The sequence below is a fragment of the Oryzias latipes genome, chromosome 5 (assembly GCF_002234675.1).
Source record: "Oryzias latipes chromosome 5, ASM223467v1".
Lineage (NCBI taxonomy): Eukaryota > Metazoa > Chordata > Actinopteri > Beloniformes > Adrianichthyidae > Oryzias > Oryzias latipes.
Genome location: NC_019863.2, coordinates 18697515 through 18716375, shown reverse-complemented (window position 1 = coordinate 18716375; position 18861 = coordinate 18697515). Strand labels below are relative to the sequence as shown.

The window sequence follows — 18861 nt, the reverse complement described above, 5'->3', positions numbered from 1 at the left end:
CACTTAAAATGTTGACGGGCATCATTTACATTTTTTACCAGTTTTTATTCCTCAGGCTCTTCTTCTTCGTGTCCTGGTCTCTCATCCCCTTTTCTCCTGCACTCTGACTGGGTGGTCTTCCTCAGCCTGTCTCACGCTCTGCCTCAGTGAGTCAGTGGCGCAGAGGTGGCAGAGTTTTGTCCTCAGACACTACAGGAAGGTCAAACATTTCCTCTTGGCTTCCTTGACTTCATCCCACTGCCTGTTTGTCAGTGACTTCCCCAAAGTTAAGTCTCAACACACCATGGAGAGAAGAATGTCTAAAAACATTTGATCTCAGTCAAATGTTACTTGCAAGTTCTTTAACTGAATTAGTTTGACAACAAATTAAAAAAAAGAAAAAAACACTTGATAAGAATGTCTACATGGGCAAAAAGGTATTTAGTCAGCCATCAATTGCATGTTCTGCACTTAAAAAGATGAGGGAGGCCTGTAATTTTACAATTAATTTCTTGAAAAATCAGACAATGTAATTTTCTGTTTTGTTTTGTTTTTGTTTCTTTCTTATTTTGTCTTTCATAGTTGAGTTATACCTACAAATAAAAGTCCAGGCCTCTCATCTTTTTAACTGGGAGAACTTGCACAATTGGTGGCTGACTAAATACCTTTTTGCCCCACTGTATTTCATTAATTCATCATTTCAAGCTCTCACAAATAATTTTGTGAAAATTAATAAAACCAAAAAGTGAATGAAAACAAGTAATGTTCACACATTGATTTAAATGAACATGGAAAAAAGCACATTTTTGAGTCATGAAGCATCATTCTGTTGCTTCTTAATATTGTTTCAGTTAGTCTCCTTCATTTGAATACAAAAATTACATTTTCTTTATCACTTAATTTGTGATACAGATTTGACTGTATATCTGTTTTTTAAAGGGGTTAAAGGCTTTAAAGATTCTCCTCATAAATCTATTTTAGATTACACAGAATCAGGGTGACATCTAGTGGAAGCTGAGAAAACAAAGTAAATGCTCAGCATTTTTTTTTTGTTCAGTATTTAGTAGTATTTTTATTAGTAGTTGGACTTAAATCAATTTTAATCAAATGTTTTGTTTGGACTTTAAGTCTTACTATACATATACTTATATATTTTTTTATTCCCTAAAAGTTACAGACAAAACACATGCAAAACTCAACATATAAGCATATAAAATGCTTATTTTTCCCTTTTATTCATTAAACAGTTGCACTTGAACTGTAATTGAGAACATCTTTCAATGCACATTTGATGCCTCAGGGGAATTTTTTTTTTCTTTTTTGTTGTTTTGATTTCTGCAGCTCTTTGCTTGGAAGGATTATTTTTCTTTTTTTTAACCCTTGTGCTATCTTAGATGACCCCACCCTTACATTGACGTGTTATTCCTACCATGACAAAGGTGGATAAAGGTGGAAAATTTCATGTAATCCATGGACACCAGTGAAGATCACAGATCATTGAAGAAAAATGGTTCAGAGCACTGTCTAGTGGGTCTAGATGACCCAACTCCCAATGTTAAAGTGCCTAGGATAGCACAAGGGTTAATTGAGGATGTTTAAATAGTAAGTTCTTTAAAAAAAATTAAATAAGGAGACTTTAAGTTCTCTGAAGACTCAAAATGCAAATTTACAAAACATTTAAACGATGATAAATTTATAATTTTAAATGTTAAATTTTGTCTGAGTTTCATAATTAAAATGCACACTAAAGGGTAAAAGCTAAAAAAAATAATAACAAAGGGACACCCAGATAAATTCAATTCCTTTATTATATCATTTGAGTTTTCAGAAACGACACCGTCCCTTGCACATTCATTGGTTTAATGCATTTGAACTCACTGAGCTGCCATGAACAAATGCATGTTGGATACAGAAAGCTCTGGACAGTTTTAGGAAAAGGATGCAGACACATTCAGTTGACTTTGGTACACTTTCTTTGGCTATAAAAATGAACAAGGCTCAAATTGTGCAATAAAACACTTTAAGTTGTACATTTGAAGAAAAGATATCAGTTAAACCTCTAAGAAACATAGATAAAATGTGCATTTTAATGTAATTTTTAGCGTTTTGAGATTCCATTTAATTTTCAGACAAACACAACACTACAGGAGGGACACAGACAAATGATTATGCAGCCATGTTTGTAGTCCCACATAAGAGAAGGAGCTACTGAATGGAATAATGCCACACATCCAACGGCGCAAAAACAAAAGAAAAAAAACAATAATCATTTTACAGGCGTTTTGGTGCCAAGACTTTTGACTGGCAATGCATTCTCTTTGTTCTTATCTAGAAAAAAACCTCATCTCATCATTCTCACATTTATCAAATAGAAATAATTTTATAAATTTGTATTGACCTACGACGGGAAAATATATTTTATTTTTTTACGGTGAGAAAAAAAAGCATGTGTGTGTTTTTATGTGGTGTATGTAAACTTCTGGTTTCAACTTTAAACCTAAAAAAAATGTTGTTTTCCTTCTGAAATATTAACAGTCCTGTTCACATGAATCATTTGTAAGACTCAACTCCCTTAATTCCTAAATCTCTTTAAGAAAAGTATAATTTTATATAATCAGACAAAAGCTAATGGAAAGAGGTTGACAAAAAAAAAATCCAAACATTTTACATCACAGTTTTTATCCTTCCTCAGAATTGTTTTTTAAAAAGATTAAAAAAGAATGCTGTAAATGTCTCTATTCTATAAAGTTTCTACTAGGAGAGCTATTAAAGGTGCAATCTTTTACAAACATGGGTGCTTCAGGGGGCAAAACTGTTACATTTTCCCCCCGAGCTGTAAAATTTCAGGAAAAGAACAGAATCACATTTTCACCATTTTGGGTCCCAGACTTTTCCAAAGTTATCTAGAAAGTAAAACTAAAATGTTGTGCAGGAGAACTTAACTTCAGAAGATGAGAATGGTCGGTCGTATCTACTGAAATTATTTTGAGACTCTCCAATAAATCTTTATCCATCCTGACCCAATTCTTATAAAGATTTATTAATAAAAGATAACAACTGTTGTCTTCAAAATCTTTAGAAAATGAGCAACTGGGTAATTTGGGGTATTCTGGGTAATTAATTTCCAATGAAAATCTATTTTGGATTGCAGGACAACCAGCTTGATAACAAGCTTCTTGATAATGATCTGTAGTTTTATTGCGTTCTCAGTTTTTGTTATTTTATGAGTTAAGTCATAATGAAAGAAAAAAAAAGGATAAGTGACCGCTGTCGTCTTCTGTATCAAACAGTTTTGAATCTATTAAAAAGTTGAAACAGAAGAATTTGTAAATTTTCTCATAAATTCTGTTCTTTTAAAATCTTAAGTATGACTCTTCTAGCTCACAGTTGTCCATATTTAGAGCATACATTCATAATAATGGTTAAAAAAAGTAAAGTGTTTGTTTTTCTACCACACTTTGAATTTTTTGTTCTCCAGTGTTAACTATTACATTCTGTTGCCTTTGAAAAAACAAAAGTTTTACTTTTGTTTGTTTGTCTCCAGAATAACTGAGCAAAGGTCTGTTTTAGCTTCAACCCAGTTCATTAATCAAAGTAATAGTTCTGCACAAAGATGCTGTCGGTGCCTCTGAAGACAGGCAAAAAGTTGTAAATAAGAGCTTTTTCTTCCTCAGCCGTGCTGGAAAAATGGTGCTGGTTCTTCTTAGCTGAAAGAGACAAAATGAGTGATGAGTGAACACAAACTGAACCCATACAGTAATTTAGCAAAAGGGACAAGAGAAACCATCAGGTTGAATGTCCTGAAACAAGGTGTGGAGCTTTAATCAGGATGTAAAGAAAATTAATTTAAGATAAAAAAAAAATTTGATAACTAAACTGAATGTAAATGTTGACAAAAAACCTGTAAAATATAAACAATTGCAAAAAAAAAAGATTCTTTATCAATTAACCCTCGTATTATCCTTAAATATTACTCACACATTTCCCCCTTGGGGTCATTTGGCCCCAGGGATATTTGCCTTCAGAAAATGATTTACATAAAATTGTTAACCATGCAAACTTTATGTTGCCCAAGTTCTACTGTTCTAGTGATTACAGGACTCTTATCTAAAGTCTTGTACCAAGGAGTTAAACGAATAATCATCCATGTAGGTGCTGTCGATATCAGAAAAGAACAGTCCGAACGTTTGAAAAAAGACTTCATCAAGTTATTTGAAGAGATTGACAAAGTAGAGGTTGAAGCATTCATCAGCGGACCTCTTCCTAACATCGATGGGGTGTCACTCAAGTTCAGCCGTCTGTTTCAGCTGAACAATTGGCTCTCCAGAGAGTGTGCTTCCAGAGGATTGCATTACATTGAGAACTTCAATACATTCTGGAAGCGAAAGGACCTTTTCATGGGAAGAGGCCCACACCTGAACAGAGGTGGAGCAAGAGAGTTAGTGAAGAACCTCCTCCACGCTCTGGGGCATAGAGGCCAAGGCCCTGAAAAGGCAGTAAGGAAGGACCGAGCCAGTGTCCCAGGAACCACAGCACAACGGCAACAACAACTACCTCCATCAACACCGGTCAATGACTTGGATCCGGCAGCACCAGCACCACAACCACCTCCACCTAAGGACTCAGCTCCACCAGCATTACAGCAACCACCTCCATCTAAGGACTCACCTGCACCAGCACCACAACAACTACCGCCAGCTAAGGACCCAGCTGCAGAACCACAACAACAACCACCAGATTTGGCCCCAGAAATTCCACCATCTGACCAGCTGTGGGCGCCCCCTGCTACATCTACTCCCAGTGAAGACTCACTTTCCTTTTCGTCCCCCCCACTTTCACCCATGGCCCTACCTAGCCATTTTGATAGCCTCATCAAGTCAGGAATTAAGATGGCTCCCCTAACACCTGTGAGCCTCACACCACACAGGAGCTCTCCTACCCCTCCAGCGCCCCCTCCTCATCCTTCACCCAAAGTCCCTCCAACACGGCCTTCATCCAAACCCCCTCCAACACGCCCCCTCCGTCGTTCACCCAAATCCCGTCCAGCTCCCACTCCTCCCGGTCCATCACCCAAACTACCCTCAACTCAACCTCTCCTGCGCGCCTCTAGACGTGCTATTCCCCGGAGCTAGGATGAAACGGGCCCCCAGTGTCCTAGGAAAGGTCATGTCAAACTGGGGCCCTGTGATGAACAGCTTCCTTCTGGTGCTATACCTGTAGTTGCACCACGTAGAATGCAAAAAAGGGCAGTTAGACTGTCCAATCAAAGAGATCTAGTTCACATCCCTTGCAAGAAGGTTTTGACCAGTCCCAAGGAAACTAATCTCAAACTTGCTGCACTCAATGTCAGATCTTTATGCAACAAATCATTTTTAATCAATAATCTTATCTCTTCTTTTAATCTTGATTTTATGTTTTTAACTGAAACATGGCTTGACAAAAACACAGGAAACATAGTTCTAGTCGAATCAACTCCCCCCAACTACAAACATGAATCGGAAATACGAGAAAATAAAAAGGGTGGAGGCGTTTCTGCACTGTTTAGAGATAATATTGCAACCCGCAGACTATCATTTGGTGTGTTTTCATCATTTGAGTATGTGTCCTTTAAGATTGAGTTAAAACAAACTCCTCCCTTACTCTGCATAGTTATGTACAAACCTCCTCAGCACAGCCAAAGTTTCATTGATGATTTCACTGAAATGCTCTCAGTTGTGTGCACAGACTTTGATGGTGTAGTCATTACAGGTGATTTTAATGTTCATGTTGATAATGTCAATGACAGAAATGCAAAAGAGCTCAATGCTGTCCTTGAAACCTTTGGTCTAATTCAGCATGTGAGTTGCCCCACCCACAGCAGAGGGCACACTCTGGACCTGCTCATCACAAGGGGGGTTACTATTTACAATGTCAGTGTGGTTGATGTCGCCCTCTCTGATCATTTCTGTGTATTCTTTGACCTGTCTGTTGCTCCCAAACCACCGCCTGGCCCTGCAGTTGTCCAAAGGAGACAAATAAATGAGAGCACTAGGGCACAGTTTGTAGAAATGATAAACCCTGAAAACGTCTCTGGTGCCAATGTTGATGAAATGCTGAATTCTGTTACTTCTAGCATCTTGAATGTTCTGGATGCCATTGCCCCTATGAAAGTTCAATTGAGAAAACATAGACAGAAAGCTCCCTGGAGGAATGATGATCTAGTCAGGGCACAGAAACAACAGTGCCGCAGAGCCGAGTGAAAGTGGCGCAACTCAAAACTCCAGGTTCATTATGGAATATATAAGGCGGAGTTGTACGCTTATAACCAGATCTTATGCAGAACAAGGGAAAGGTACTTCTCTGAAATAATTGGAAGTTGCAGCAGCAACTCTCGTATCCTGTTCACAACAGTTAACAGATTAACTAACCCTCCAACCCAGCTACCAATAGAATTGGTTTGTACACCTAAATGTAATGAGTTTGCTGTATTTTTCAATGACAAGGTTCAGGGCATTAAAAAAGCCATCAACTCCACAACACATATAACTATCGAACGGCCACCTACTCACTCTAAGCTGACTCACTTTATACCTGTCACTGACCAAACTGTCCAAGAGACCATCACCCGTCTGAGCTCGTCTACATGCTGCCTTGATGTGTTACCCACTAGATTTCTAAAGTCTGTCTTGAACAGTGTGTTGCCATCAATTACTCAAATAGTTAACATGTCTCTTCAATCTGGAATATTTCCAGAGGCCTTAAAAACTGCAGTCATTAAACCCCTCCTGAAAAAGAGCGGTCTTGATCCCACTGTACTGAATAATTACAGACCTATCTCTAATCTGCCATTTTTAGGAAAAGTCCTTGAAAAAGTTGTCTACCAACAGCTCACTGACTTTCTCTTATTAAACAATTCGTTTGATGTTTTCCAGTCAGGTTTTAGACCCCATCATAGCACAGAAACTGCTCTTATCAAGGTAACCAATGACATCCGCCTGAACACTGATGATGGAAAAGTCTCTGTCTTAATCCTGCTAGACCTGAGCGCTGCCTTTGATACTGTTGATCATGGGATCCTTTTGCACAGACTCCAAGACTGGGTTGGCATCTCTGGATCTGCCCTAAGTTGGCTCAAGTCTTATCTAGAAGACAGGAAATATTTTGTTGAAATTGGGAGTTGTGTCTCAGACTACATGGGCTTGAATTGTGGTGTGCCCCAGGGATCGATCCTGGGACCCCTTCTGTTCAACCTCTACATGCTGCCACTAGGGCAGTTAATACGCAGTAATAACATATCTTATCACAACTATGCAGATGATACTCAGATCTATGTGTCACTGACAACAGGTGAATATTGGCCGGTGGATTCACTCAGCCACTGCCTCCAACAGATCAGCGCGTGGATGCAGAACAACTTTCTCCAGCTAAACTCAGACAAGACCGAAGTTATTGTTTTTGGCCCACAGAAACAAAGAGAAATTGTCAGCAGCTACCTTCATTCTCTGTCTCTCAAACCCTCAAATCAAGTCAGAAATCTAGGGGTAATCATGGACTCTGACCTGAACTTTAACAGCCATATCAAGTCAGTAACATCCGCGGCATTTTACCACCTGAAAAACATTGCCAAAATCAAAAACATAATCTCAAAGCGAGACCTGGAGATACTTATCCATGCATTTGTCTCCAGTAGGTTAGACTACTGTAACGGCCTGCTCACCGGCCTGTCCAAACGAGCTGTAAAACAGCTTCAGTACATCCAGAATGCTGCTGCTCGAGTCCTGACCAAAACCAGGAAGTATGATCACATTAGTCCTGTGCTCAGGTCTTTGCACTGGCTCCCTGTACCTCAAAGAATAGACTTCAAAGCAGCTCTGCTTGTGTACAAGTCTCTCCATGGCCACGCACCAAAGTACATCTCTGACATGTTAGTGCCATATGAACCATCTCGTACTCTGAGGACAACAGGGGCCGGCCTCCTGTTGATTCCCAGAGTCAGAACTAAACAAGGGGAATCAGCGTTTCAATATTCTGCAGCTAAAATCTGGAACAGCCTCCCTGAAGGCGTAAGACAGGCCTCTTCTGTGTTCATGTTCAAATCTAGACTTAAAACATTTCTGTTTAGCCGTGTATATGACTGAAAGGTCCTATCTGCACCTTTCTTTCCTTCCTTTCTTTTTAAATCTTTTTTTTCTTCTTCCTTTTCTTTTAAAGTAAATTTTATGTTGATTATTTCTATGATGTATTGTGATTTTAATGCATTTTTCTGTTTTGTGAAGCACCTTGAATTACTTTGTGTACGAATTGTGCTATACAAATAAACTTGCCTTGCCTTGCCTTAACCAAGTTTTTTGTGTCAGGCACATTGTTTATTTGTTGAATATATAAATAACCCCTGATAATGAAACAGATCAGTGGGTTGACCTGTTCTCTAGCACCACCATCAGGCAAAACTTTTAAATTAGCATTAATGTATCTTGAAAAGTTTTCATACAAATCTTCTCAAATTTACTGACAACATTAATGACCACAAGAGTCTGAACCCTATTGGTTTTGGTGATGATATGACCTTTGCTGTAGTGCCACCGTCAGGTTAAACTTTCAGTTTTAGAGTTAGTGGTTCTTGAAAAATTTTCATCTAAATCTTTTCTAATTTGGGGTGCACATTCATGACTCTCCCAGAATAAAGCATATTGGCTGATGTTAGTGATCCCCTTTCCTTTTATGAACATATTTATTTACTTATTTTTATCTCCTTTTTTGTGACATATTTGTGGTTATTCACTATAAAGTCTCACTTACCCCTCCTCTTTTGTTAGCCGGGCTTGGGACCGGCAGTGGCAGAGTAAGATTTTTTTTCTTTTTCTTTTTTAATGTTTTAGTGTGAAACAGAAAAACATAGTGACAACATAAGTCAGATAGTCAGAACATGGAAGTGTTCTTTATGCCCAGAGTTGAGCTTTTAGTCTGCACTATTGTACACAGGATGTGCAGAAAGTTTGTGGATGCTCCTTGCAGAGATATTTCTTGCTAATTTGAGAGATAAGATGAGACATAGAATTGTCTGACATTCTTTGGTGGCAATCAAAACATTAGCTATTTATCTAAAAGATGAAAATCTAAATATTTTTGCCTGATTTTTTTTTTTATTTCCTATTTTAATTTTCTTGAAGTCTTTTCATGACTGAAAATGTATTTTTTATCCATGTTTATTTTCATCAAATCCACCTTCAAAAATATTAATTTATGAAATATTTCATGATAATTGCCATTTTGAAGAACTTATGTGATATTATGAAACTAAAGAAGGGAAAAAAATCTACACATTTTCCAATGACTTTAGGGATAAAAACTTAGATTTACAAACACTTTACAGTTTGGTTCTTTTTTACCAAAGTATCCAGAAGAACAATTCCAACTAATTTGATTTTACATCATTTTATCTTCTTCCCAGAGTTAAAGCAAACATTGACAAACAAAGTAATGAAATGAAAAAAGTACTAAGAAATGTTCTGCTTTACCTTCAGATACAAAGAAGCTAGCCGTGTAGAAACTGGTTCTTATGGCGGCGAAGGAGTGAACCATGCCGGGCTTATCAATCCACTCGAAGGTGCTTTTCTCTGGATGCCACTGAACGGCATAAAATGGGTAACGGTTGGCTGTGGAAATGCAAAATTATTGTCAGCATTCCATTTTAAAAAAAAAGAAATTGGATTAAAATTCACAAAAATAAAAATGTTAGTAACGGGAATGCTGTGCCATCTAGAGGTCAAATTTTGAGCTGATATTCATGTGTAGCAGGAACGTTCAGTGCAGGGGGCTGATGTGATGGGAATCCTTCTAGTCAATGAGGTCTGGTACCTTCCATGGTGGAGATGAACTCTTTCCTCCCATCACTGTTTATTGACAGGACCCGGTAAAACCGCTTCAGCTTGGCGTTCTTGCTGTAGTTCTGTAGGTTAAAACACAGATTGGTTTGGTTTTTGATTTATGGTATAGCAAGTCTGCCAAAGGTTATGTTTTTTTTTTTAGTTTAATAGATTCCTATACTGTTAAAGGTGAATATAATAATAACTTCTGGGACAGTCTTCGCAGGTTTTCATTTCCTTAACCCCTGAATTTGATAGATTGAATTTTGCTTTATCCTATATTCATCCTCCCTGGAGTAAAAATAATTTCCGTGGGCACTGTTCATCAATTGGCTTCCATCTGAAGGGTTTAACAGGTACAACAGTATTTTTTTAAAGCTGTCATGGCCATGGAAGAAAACAAAATGAGGAGGAGAGACCAAAAACCTGAACTGAAAGACTCCAGCTGTGGAAGTTGGAAGTGATGTTTTCATTAGCCAGAGACTGCAACAGGTCTTTGGGAAAACTCCGGAACAATCGGCTGGACTTGGCTGCTGTAGAGTGAAAACACAATAATGTCCGGTTAAGTCTCGACTGCTTGGAGACCCTTGCAAGCTTTTAAACTTGTTTGGTAGAACTTTATCAAATACAACTATTTTTTTTTAAACAGAATCAAAGCATAGTTGGGCCCTCCCAAGAGTAACTGGTTATTTTTGGACATCAACATTTGGGCACAACTGAGGTCTTTCTGTGTTCCTCGTCTAATGTTCTGATGTTCCAACTCCACTCATGGGGGAAGCTACAATCCAAAGCCATCTTGAGGGTTTGAAATGTATAAGGGTCAACTGAAAAATGAAAGCTTGCCCTGTCTTCTCCTTGTTTCTGATTTTACAGACTAATAATACATTTTAAAGAAACACAGATTCTAGAATGGATCCTGCTTGTTGCAGGTATCTTTACTTTAATATGGTCCTACAGTAAAAGTGGTAAAGTGTTGTTCTAATTTTTTACTACAACACAGATGGAATTTGTGTTTATTTAAAAATAATAATCATCTTAAAATTTTTCAAATTAGATTTTAGCTACAAATAGTCTGACGGCACAGACACTTTCCTGCTTTCCTTCGTTCACACCTCACTCGGCAACATTCAAGCGACCCCTTCCAATGAAACGTCTCTATAATTGCACGTAAATGCCTGTTTTGGGCCTCTTCCAACTGTAGATGGCAGACATGAGCTAGTAAACAGTAGGGAAAAAAAACAAAGAACAAGCCCCTCCCTGCTTGACCAGTGTGAACACTATAGGTTCAACACTTGTTCTTGAACACGAGTGAGAAAGTAGCATTAAACTTGTTGTTGGTATCGCTAGTTCATGCATTTTTTCTTTGTGCCTCAAAATGAGGCTTTTGAGAGGAATTTTAAATAAATATTTAACCCATAAGAACCCAGACCCAATTTTTCTTAAAAATAAAATGTGTAATTTTCCACAAAACGTGTCGACCACAGAATCCATTTCTGATATTTTCTGTTACACTGATGTCTCCATGGGTTCTTATGAGCTAAATACTGTTCACAGAGTTGTGCTTTCAAGTCAGAAGAAAAAGAAAAACCTGTTGTGAATTTGAGAGGCAGAGCCACGGCTTTGGTGTCAGTCAGAGTAAGCAGATTTTTATTGGCTGTAAGGACGGTGAGCTGCTGGAAACCTTGGCAAGTTCCCCAGATAGGAAAGTAGTCTCCAGCATCATTGGCCTACGGGAGAAATATATAAAAAAAAAGAAACTGTAGTGATTTATGAACAGGAATGTTTGCAAAACTGTTATTTTCTAGTTTCTGTTAGTGATTTGATTCCAATTTAAAAACTTTTACTGAAGGAACACTTTACAACCTAAATTCTGACAAGGTTAATTCTTTAGCCTTTAGGTTTTAACTGGAAAAAAGTACTTTTTCCCCCATTCAAATTGGCTTTTTTTTCTCCTCAATGCAATCTTTACAGATCTTAAAATAGCAAAAACAGACAACGGTTAGAAAAACACAAAACTTGAAAAACATTTAGATGAAAAAACGCTAATGAATCAACCAGTCACGTGTTTGAAATGTCTGATGCAAATTGTTACAGAATTTTACAAAGATGGACAGATGCTCTAAAATGTGTCATGGTGAGTTAAAAGATTGTAAAAATCTAGGTTTAACATTCAATTGCAAAAGCGTTGCAAATTTCCTCATCTACAGTGCAAAAAATCTTGAACACAAAATAGGGAAAAGGCAGATTATCACAGCAAATGTGATTTCTGCAGATAACAACTTGAGCAAAATTATTCAAAAACTGAGGTATATTTGAATGTGGTTATCCTCATCTGAGTGCAAATTGTGACAGATGTCAAAATAGCCCAGCCAATCTAACCCACATGTTCTGGTCATGCTCTGCTCTGGTGAATTATTGGTCTACAATTTTTAAAACTTTATCAGACGCACTCGATATCAGTTTACAGCCTAGTGCAGAAGCAGCCATATTTGGTGGTTCACACCAAAACCCAGATACATTAAGAAAAAGACAAAAAGACATTCTTGCTTTTGCTACTCTAATAGCAAGGCGCCGTATATTATTGCACTGGAAATCTAAGGACCCACCCAGGGTTTCCCAGTGGCTGACTGATCTAATGCAACTATTGCAACTTGAAAAAATAAAATATTCAGTTCAGGGATCGAAGGACAAATTTTTCTCAATCTGGGGCGCGGTTTTAGATCACTTTGACAAACTCAGAATTCTACCTGAGGCCTCTTCACATTCTACCATCACATCTCAGTAGTTTATAGTTTAAAATATTCCAACTGTTCTTAAATATTATTAGCACTCTTAGTATTATTATTATTCTTTTTCTTTCATATAAATATCACATCAGCTTTATATGTTGCTATATTTCTTTATTTTATGTTGCCACTTGGCTGATCGATTTGGCCATCGAGTTGATCACATAGAGATATGCTTTTGTTATATTGGACAATATATATCTTATCCTTGTCTTGCAAACCATGGAGAAGGGGGGGGGGGGGGTTCGAGGTGCGTTGTATTGTTGTTGAAACTGGCCATGTTGTATTACAAATATGAAACTGTATCTTTGTTTCATTGTGTTTCATGTATGTAACAATTCTCTTTTTGTTTGCAATAAAAACAAATTGGAAAAAAAATATTTGAATGTGGTCTAGAAGTGCTGTAGTGTTTTGTGGACCTAGACTCATCTGTGATAGAAAGTTGCAAAGTGTTTTATGGTCGGACCAGTTCAAACGGAACAATCTTGTTTGTCCTCCACATCCTCCTGGTTAAAGAGCAGAGGGACCTTAAAGGGGGTTCCGTTCTCAAACCAGAATCTCTGATGGTCTAGGTGTACATAAGTCTATGGACAACATGCACTTTTTGGATTAATATTACATAGTAAAACTACATTTAAGACTTTAGAGAACATTTATCACCCACTAAATCTTATCTTTGTCAGGCAAGACCTACTTTCTACAAACCATGGCTTCATCTTGTAAGAGTTCAGGCATTGCAAAGCCTTCACCTTCACCTTTAGGAAACGTTTGGAGCATCATTAAACTAAATACTCAGAAGATAACCAAAGTCTTTAGCAAAAGACTGCGGCCAAAAATAACAACAACAAAGCTCCTAACACCCAGAACTCTTTTTTTTTCTAAAGAAGAACTGACGTACAATAAACTCATCTCTGCCCAAATTACTCCAGATCTGCAGTAGGCATCACATTTAAAAAGAGCACATTTTCTGGATTAAAGTGTGAGTTTAATCATTCTACATATTGTTTTCAATATATTTCTCATGTTAATAAATACTATTATCGATGTTTTGTTGTGAATAAAGTGTAAATTTGGTTTAAAAGGCTTGTAGTTCACATGTTTTTTTTTTATCTAAAAATGCTTCCTTTTCTTTCAGAATTCAGACTTGTAGCGGTTGTAATGAAGCTCAGAAGCTGCATCTACACATTAAATATCATACCCTTATAGCCATGCTGTAGAAGATCTTGGAAACTCGACTGAACTGTGACTTCTGAATATCTACATCTCCTCCTGGCAGCAGAAGCCTGAGAAAACGGCAAAGAAAATGATTGGAGTTTACAGTTTTTAGACATTTTCGAGAGATTACACCATAAACAGAAATAAACATTACATAAAGATACATTAAAAGGACACTTCTCTGTACAATCGTTCACAAGCAATCTTAAATACTAGTTGTTCAGCCAAGAAATACACAGGAACTTTGTATACGTAAGTAAAAACAAATGAGCAGATGCTAGTTTCTGTGATTGTTAGCAACATTTTGCATTGCAGACTTTATTGTAGCTGTAAAACAAGATTGTTTCTGCTCTGCTTTGAAGAGTAATAACTCAAAGATCGAAAGGGATTTTATTTAAATAGAAATAAGTAAAAAGAAAACCTCCACTCACCCATTTATTGATTGGAAAAGCTTAGTATATTCTTCATCTGTTAAGTTAATTCTGGTAAAGAACAAAAAGCACAAAAAGAAAATAGTTAATCAAATTCAACTTTTCTCTCTTTGCAAACCACGTCGCTGATGATAACAAATATTTACAACCAAGTCAGATTGTAAACATTACTTTAGTTATTGCTTTACTAACAAAAAAAGGTTGAGGTAAAAACGTTTAAAAAGGAGTATGTATCTATAACAATACTGGAAAAACTAAATTAAAAAAGTCTTGATTTTAATGAATGAATTCTTCTCATTATGACTTCTGTTGCCTCACCGTATGGGTGCAACACGGGCTCCTGCACTCTCCAGGAATTTGACATATGAAGCGGCGATGTAGGAGGAGCCCCGAGCAAACGCATCCTTTGGAAGATTCTCCTGAGCCAACACGCCTGCAGAGAGAAACAAACACGCCTTTTTTACAATATAGATATTTAAGGACATATCATTTCTGTGAACAACTGAAACAACTTATTTAGGGAAAAAAAAAATTAAATTACTAAAGGAACAACAGATAACCTTTATTTAAGATCTAGCTCTTCCCACTTAAGTCATGGTGACGAATCCCATTGTGATTAACACCAATTTCTATCAGGACAAAACTGAAAAAATACTATTTTAATTTGCTCAAATTTATACACTCATTTAAACGTCCATTTTTAATATAGGATGATTTTTTTTGTGAGCAATTCATGCAAACTTGTATTTCTCTTACATGTTAGTTTGACGGTAGAGCACAGGTCTAGTTATGCTGTTTTTTTTCTCTTCTGTTATCCTTTGTGGAGAAACAAGTAATTTCCAGTCTCTCAACAGCAACAACCCCCCTAAAGTTTGGACCAAGCAGCATTTTATGTGCAGAGCTCGTGAAGAACAAACCATTACTTTATTGCTGGGGCTTCTTCCACTGAAACAAAGCTATCTAATACATTGTTAAACACGTTGATTTGATTTTTTTTTTCTACATGAACGCATCAAACTGTATTTTCCATCTCATATTGTTTTAACACATGCCTCCTCACAAAATACAAAATAAAAATAAAAAAATGTAAAAACCTAACACACCGTCACCACCCCCAGTCCCTCAGCTCAATGGTTTCTTCCAAAACCTTAAGCAGGTGATCATTTGATTGAAAAACCATTTGCCCAAACATCCAGGAGAGGACATAAGACAGGTGAGATTTATGGACATTAATTTTAAGATATATTGCTTAACACTGCTCGTTGAACTTTAGTATTATATTTTGTTTTCATAAAAATCCATTCGTTTCTGCAAGTCACGACTAATCAGGGCAACTTTCATTGTATAGTATGGAGCTTTAACCATGCAAGCACATATCAGGACTTGATGAAGGCAAAAAAACAAAACAAAAAAAAAGGCAGCAACAGAGAGCTGGTAAACAATGTCATGCAAATTATAGTTTGAAAATGTCCCAGTATCCTTTAGGTCTCACTCTGATCATCTTTTAATCTATTTTCAAAAATGTTCCCAGTGGTTTTCAATTATGATTATGATTTTACTTTGTAAAAATAACAAACCAAACCGTGTTGGTATCTATTACAAAGTTTTAGCAGAGCAGAAATAGTTTATTAGAAATGGGCCTCAGAGACAAACTGTGCAGCTGGATTGCTCACCGTTCTGGATGCACCAGTAATGTCAGGCTGTCTGAATTCCCACCCAAAGCCCTAACTACTGAAAAACTATATAGTGCGGGACTATTTATTAGTGCCCTGGATTTTTAAAACAATTCGGGCACCCTGCTCACTACTTTTTATTTTTTTTATATGACAAATATGACATTGAATTCACTAAATTAATCTCATTGATTAAACGTTTGGAGACGACTATTTATGAATCCACTGTGTTCTGAAAATGAAAATGTTATTTATTAAAAGAATACATTTAAATACATTTTCTTTGCAACAATTGTTCAAATGCATTGGGGTCTATGTTCGCCAACCTAGTGAGCATCGATGCACACTAGCAGAGACTTCTGGGAAATTTCTAGGGCACTGGATCTTGTAATTGTAGATTCAGACAGCACTACAAAATGGTGAACGGTGCATTGTGTAGTGAAGAAATCTGAACACATCCTTACTTTGGGGTAGTGAGGGGCTGTGAGCTAGCAGGAAAGTGTAAACAGATGGATGACAGGGAAGTAGGAGGTGGACTAACTTCTCACAAATGGTCCCGCCCACAACTCAGGTGAATTTCTAATGAACTGCAGTTCTGTAGAAACTGTCCTAGAAAATTACACTTTTTTTTCCGCCTAAAAAGGGATAGTCGTAATAAAAAGACCACTGGAATTGTGGAAATGCTTTTAAAATGCAAAAAAAAAAAAAAAAAAATCAGTCTGACTTTTTAAGAGCACATTTTCATGTTCATGAGTTGCTAAATTAAAGTAGATCATACCTCTCAGACACAGAGCAGCTGTTATTCTGACAAAACATTAAGTGGTGTAAATCAGGACTTTTCTTAACCCTTATGCCATTTTAGATGACCCCACCCTTACATTGACGTGTTATTCCTACCATGACAAAGGTGGATAAAGGTGGAAAGATTTCATGTAATCCATGGACACCAGTGAAGATCACAAGTCATTGAAGAAAAAAGGTTCAGCGCACTGTCTAGTGGGTCTAGATGACCCAACTCCCAATGTTAAAGTGCCTAGGATAGAACAAGGGTTAATGCTGACTTCTACAATGTCACTGAAAACATCCCTCTGACTTTGCCTACAGAAGCTGTCACTTTTGTTACCATCATCATTTCTCTTCTGATGGTTGCCAGACTTAAAATTTCCAGGGGTGAGAGTTGTGTCTAAAATTCAGTTTTAGTATACATTTTGACTGTTTTAAAATCTCAATCCGTTTTCTTGGTTTTGTGCAATCCCATCAGGTTGTTTTTTTTTTTTATTGTTTTTTTTTTGGGTTTTATCTACATAACTTTAAATTTCAAGTGGAAAACTTAAGTTTTGGAGGAATTCTTTAAATTATTATAACCAAAATAAAAAAAGACGTTTTTTCTTCCTTTTACAAAAAACCAAAAAAAAACCAAACCTATTAAACTAAAATGCAATTATTTTTACTTTTAATTTTTACAACAGTGTTGCGTTTTAAAGACACGTCCAACTTTTAGAAGTAGTCTAACCTAAAGATCGTCTATAAGGAAGATGCTCTGACCACACGTGGATCATGAACGCAGACCGAACGTTGTTTTGGAATACTAAAGGCACGCAGTCGCATCCACTGGACTCACACAGTCCCACCCACGCACACCTTCATTTTCTGGAACATTCTGGCAGAGTTACATAAGAGCTGTCATGATGTGTGTCCGGACAGGAACGTCAGGTTTCTGACAACCTTACCGATGATAGGCCGGTCAGTGAGCTGCTGGCTTCTCCCCGGCGCGCATGCGAGGACCGCGGCCAGCAGCACCGCGAAGACTGCCGCAGCCGGCCGACCCATCCACAACTCCCAACGATGAGCTCCAAAAACACAGAAGGATGACGGGACGGCGGAGGCTAAGCCTGGAGGAGGAAGGAAGGAAGGAAGGAACGGCGCTGCGGGAGAAGATGCTGCCTCTGTGGAATGATGCTACGTAACCGACAGAGTCAGACAGCTCCTCTACTTAAAACCTGAGAGGTTTGTCATCACCGCTCTACCAACCGGCGTCTGATCAGTCACGTGGTGAGAGTCGGTCCTCCTTTAACACATGTCCATACAGGTAGCTCGGAATGTTCCAGTTTTCCCCATCCACGGGGGTGGATTTTGTTCAAAGAACAACCTCCTGTGTTATTAAAGAGCAAAAATCGAAAATAAAAATAATTATTAGTGTTGTTCCTTTATTTTATTAATAGACATTTACGGTTATATTTTTTCTAACAGAACCAGCTTTAAAAAAATAATAAAACAGACTGGATTCTACATCTTATTCCAATTTTAGTAATTTTAGGAAATTGTATCATAGATTGGCCACATTTCCATGTCTAAAAGCAAAATCGGTTTATTAAATTTACAAATATAAATAAAAAAACATTAAATTAAATGTATTTAAAATGTCTTTTTAAAAGATGGTTTATTTGAACTTCCAATTGGGAACCAGTAAATGCAATGCAGGACACAGGAAGAGGTGAATGTACGTGAATAAAAACTGTTTGGTTTTTCAAAAACACCTTTTGTACATCCGATCACCTTTTATTGCTTTATTTACATTATAAAAATGACACAAAACCCAATGGAATCTTTAAAAAAATAAAATACAGTTAAGCTCCATCTGTGGACAAAGCACACACCCTGGTTGTGTCCCTATTTACAACACACTACTCAGTTGAGTAAAATGCAAATAGAAACAAATGCATACAAATTTGAATAAAAAAAAAACGTCAGCGTTTGTGTTGGCGTGACTTTCCCGTCACTCTCTTTATGGCATTAATACCAAGAGGAGCCATAAATCCAGGAGCAGACACATCCACACAGTTACCCGTAGGGTAAAATGTGACGAAATTGAAATAGAATGACGTTACAGGTTTTCACAGACACACCTCAACATGTTAAATGTACAAATTAC

At 37.3% G+C, this 18861-nt stretch overlaps 1 protein-coding gene across 1 annotated transcript; it reads right to left on the bottom strand.

The window, feature by feature from the left end:
- Nucleotides 1-1769: 1769 nt before the first annotated feature.
- LOC101175559 (gamma-glutamyl hydrolase) lies at nucleotides 1770-18081 on the bottom strand. The gene is made up of 9 exons (XM_004068902.4): nucleotides 17660-18081; nucleotides 14575-14689; nucleotides 14257-14307; nucleotides 13809-13893; nucleotides 11413-11551; nucleotides 10251-10357; nucleotides 9817-9907; nucleotides 9477-9614; nucleotides 1770-3686 (listed from the first exon to the last, which is right to left on the bottom strand). Exons 1-9 carry the CDS (start codon nucleotides 17757-17759, stop codon nucleotides 3565-3567), a joined length of 948 nt encoding a protein of 315 aa, XP_004068950.1. The 5' UTR covers nucleotides 17760-18081; the 3' UTR covers nucleotides 1770-3564.
- Between the last annotated feature and the right edge of the window lie 780 nt (nucleotides 18082-18861).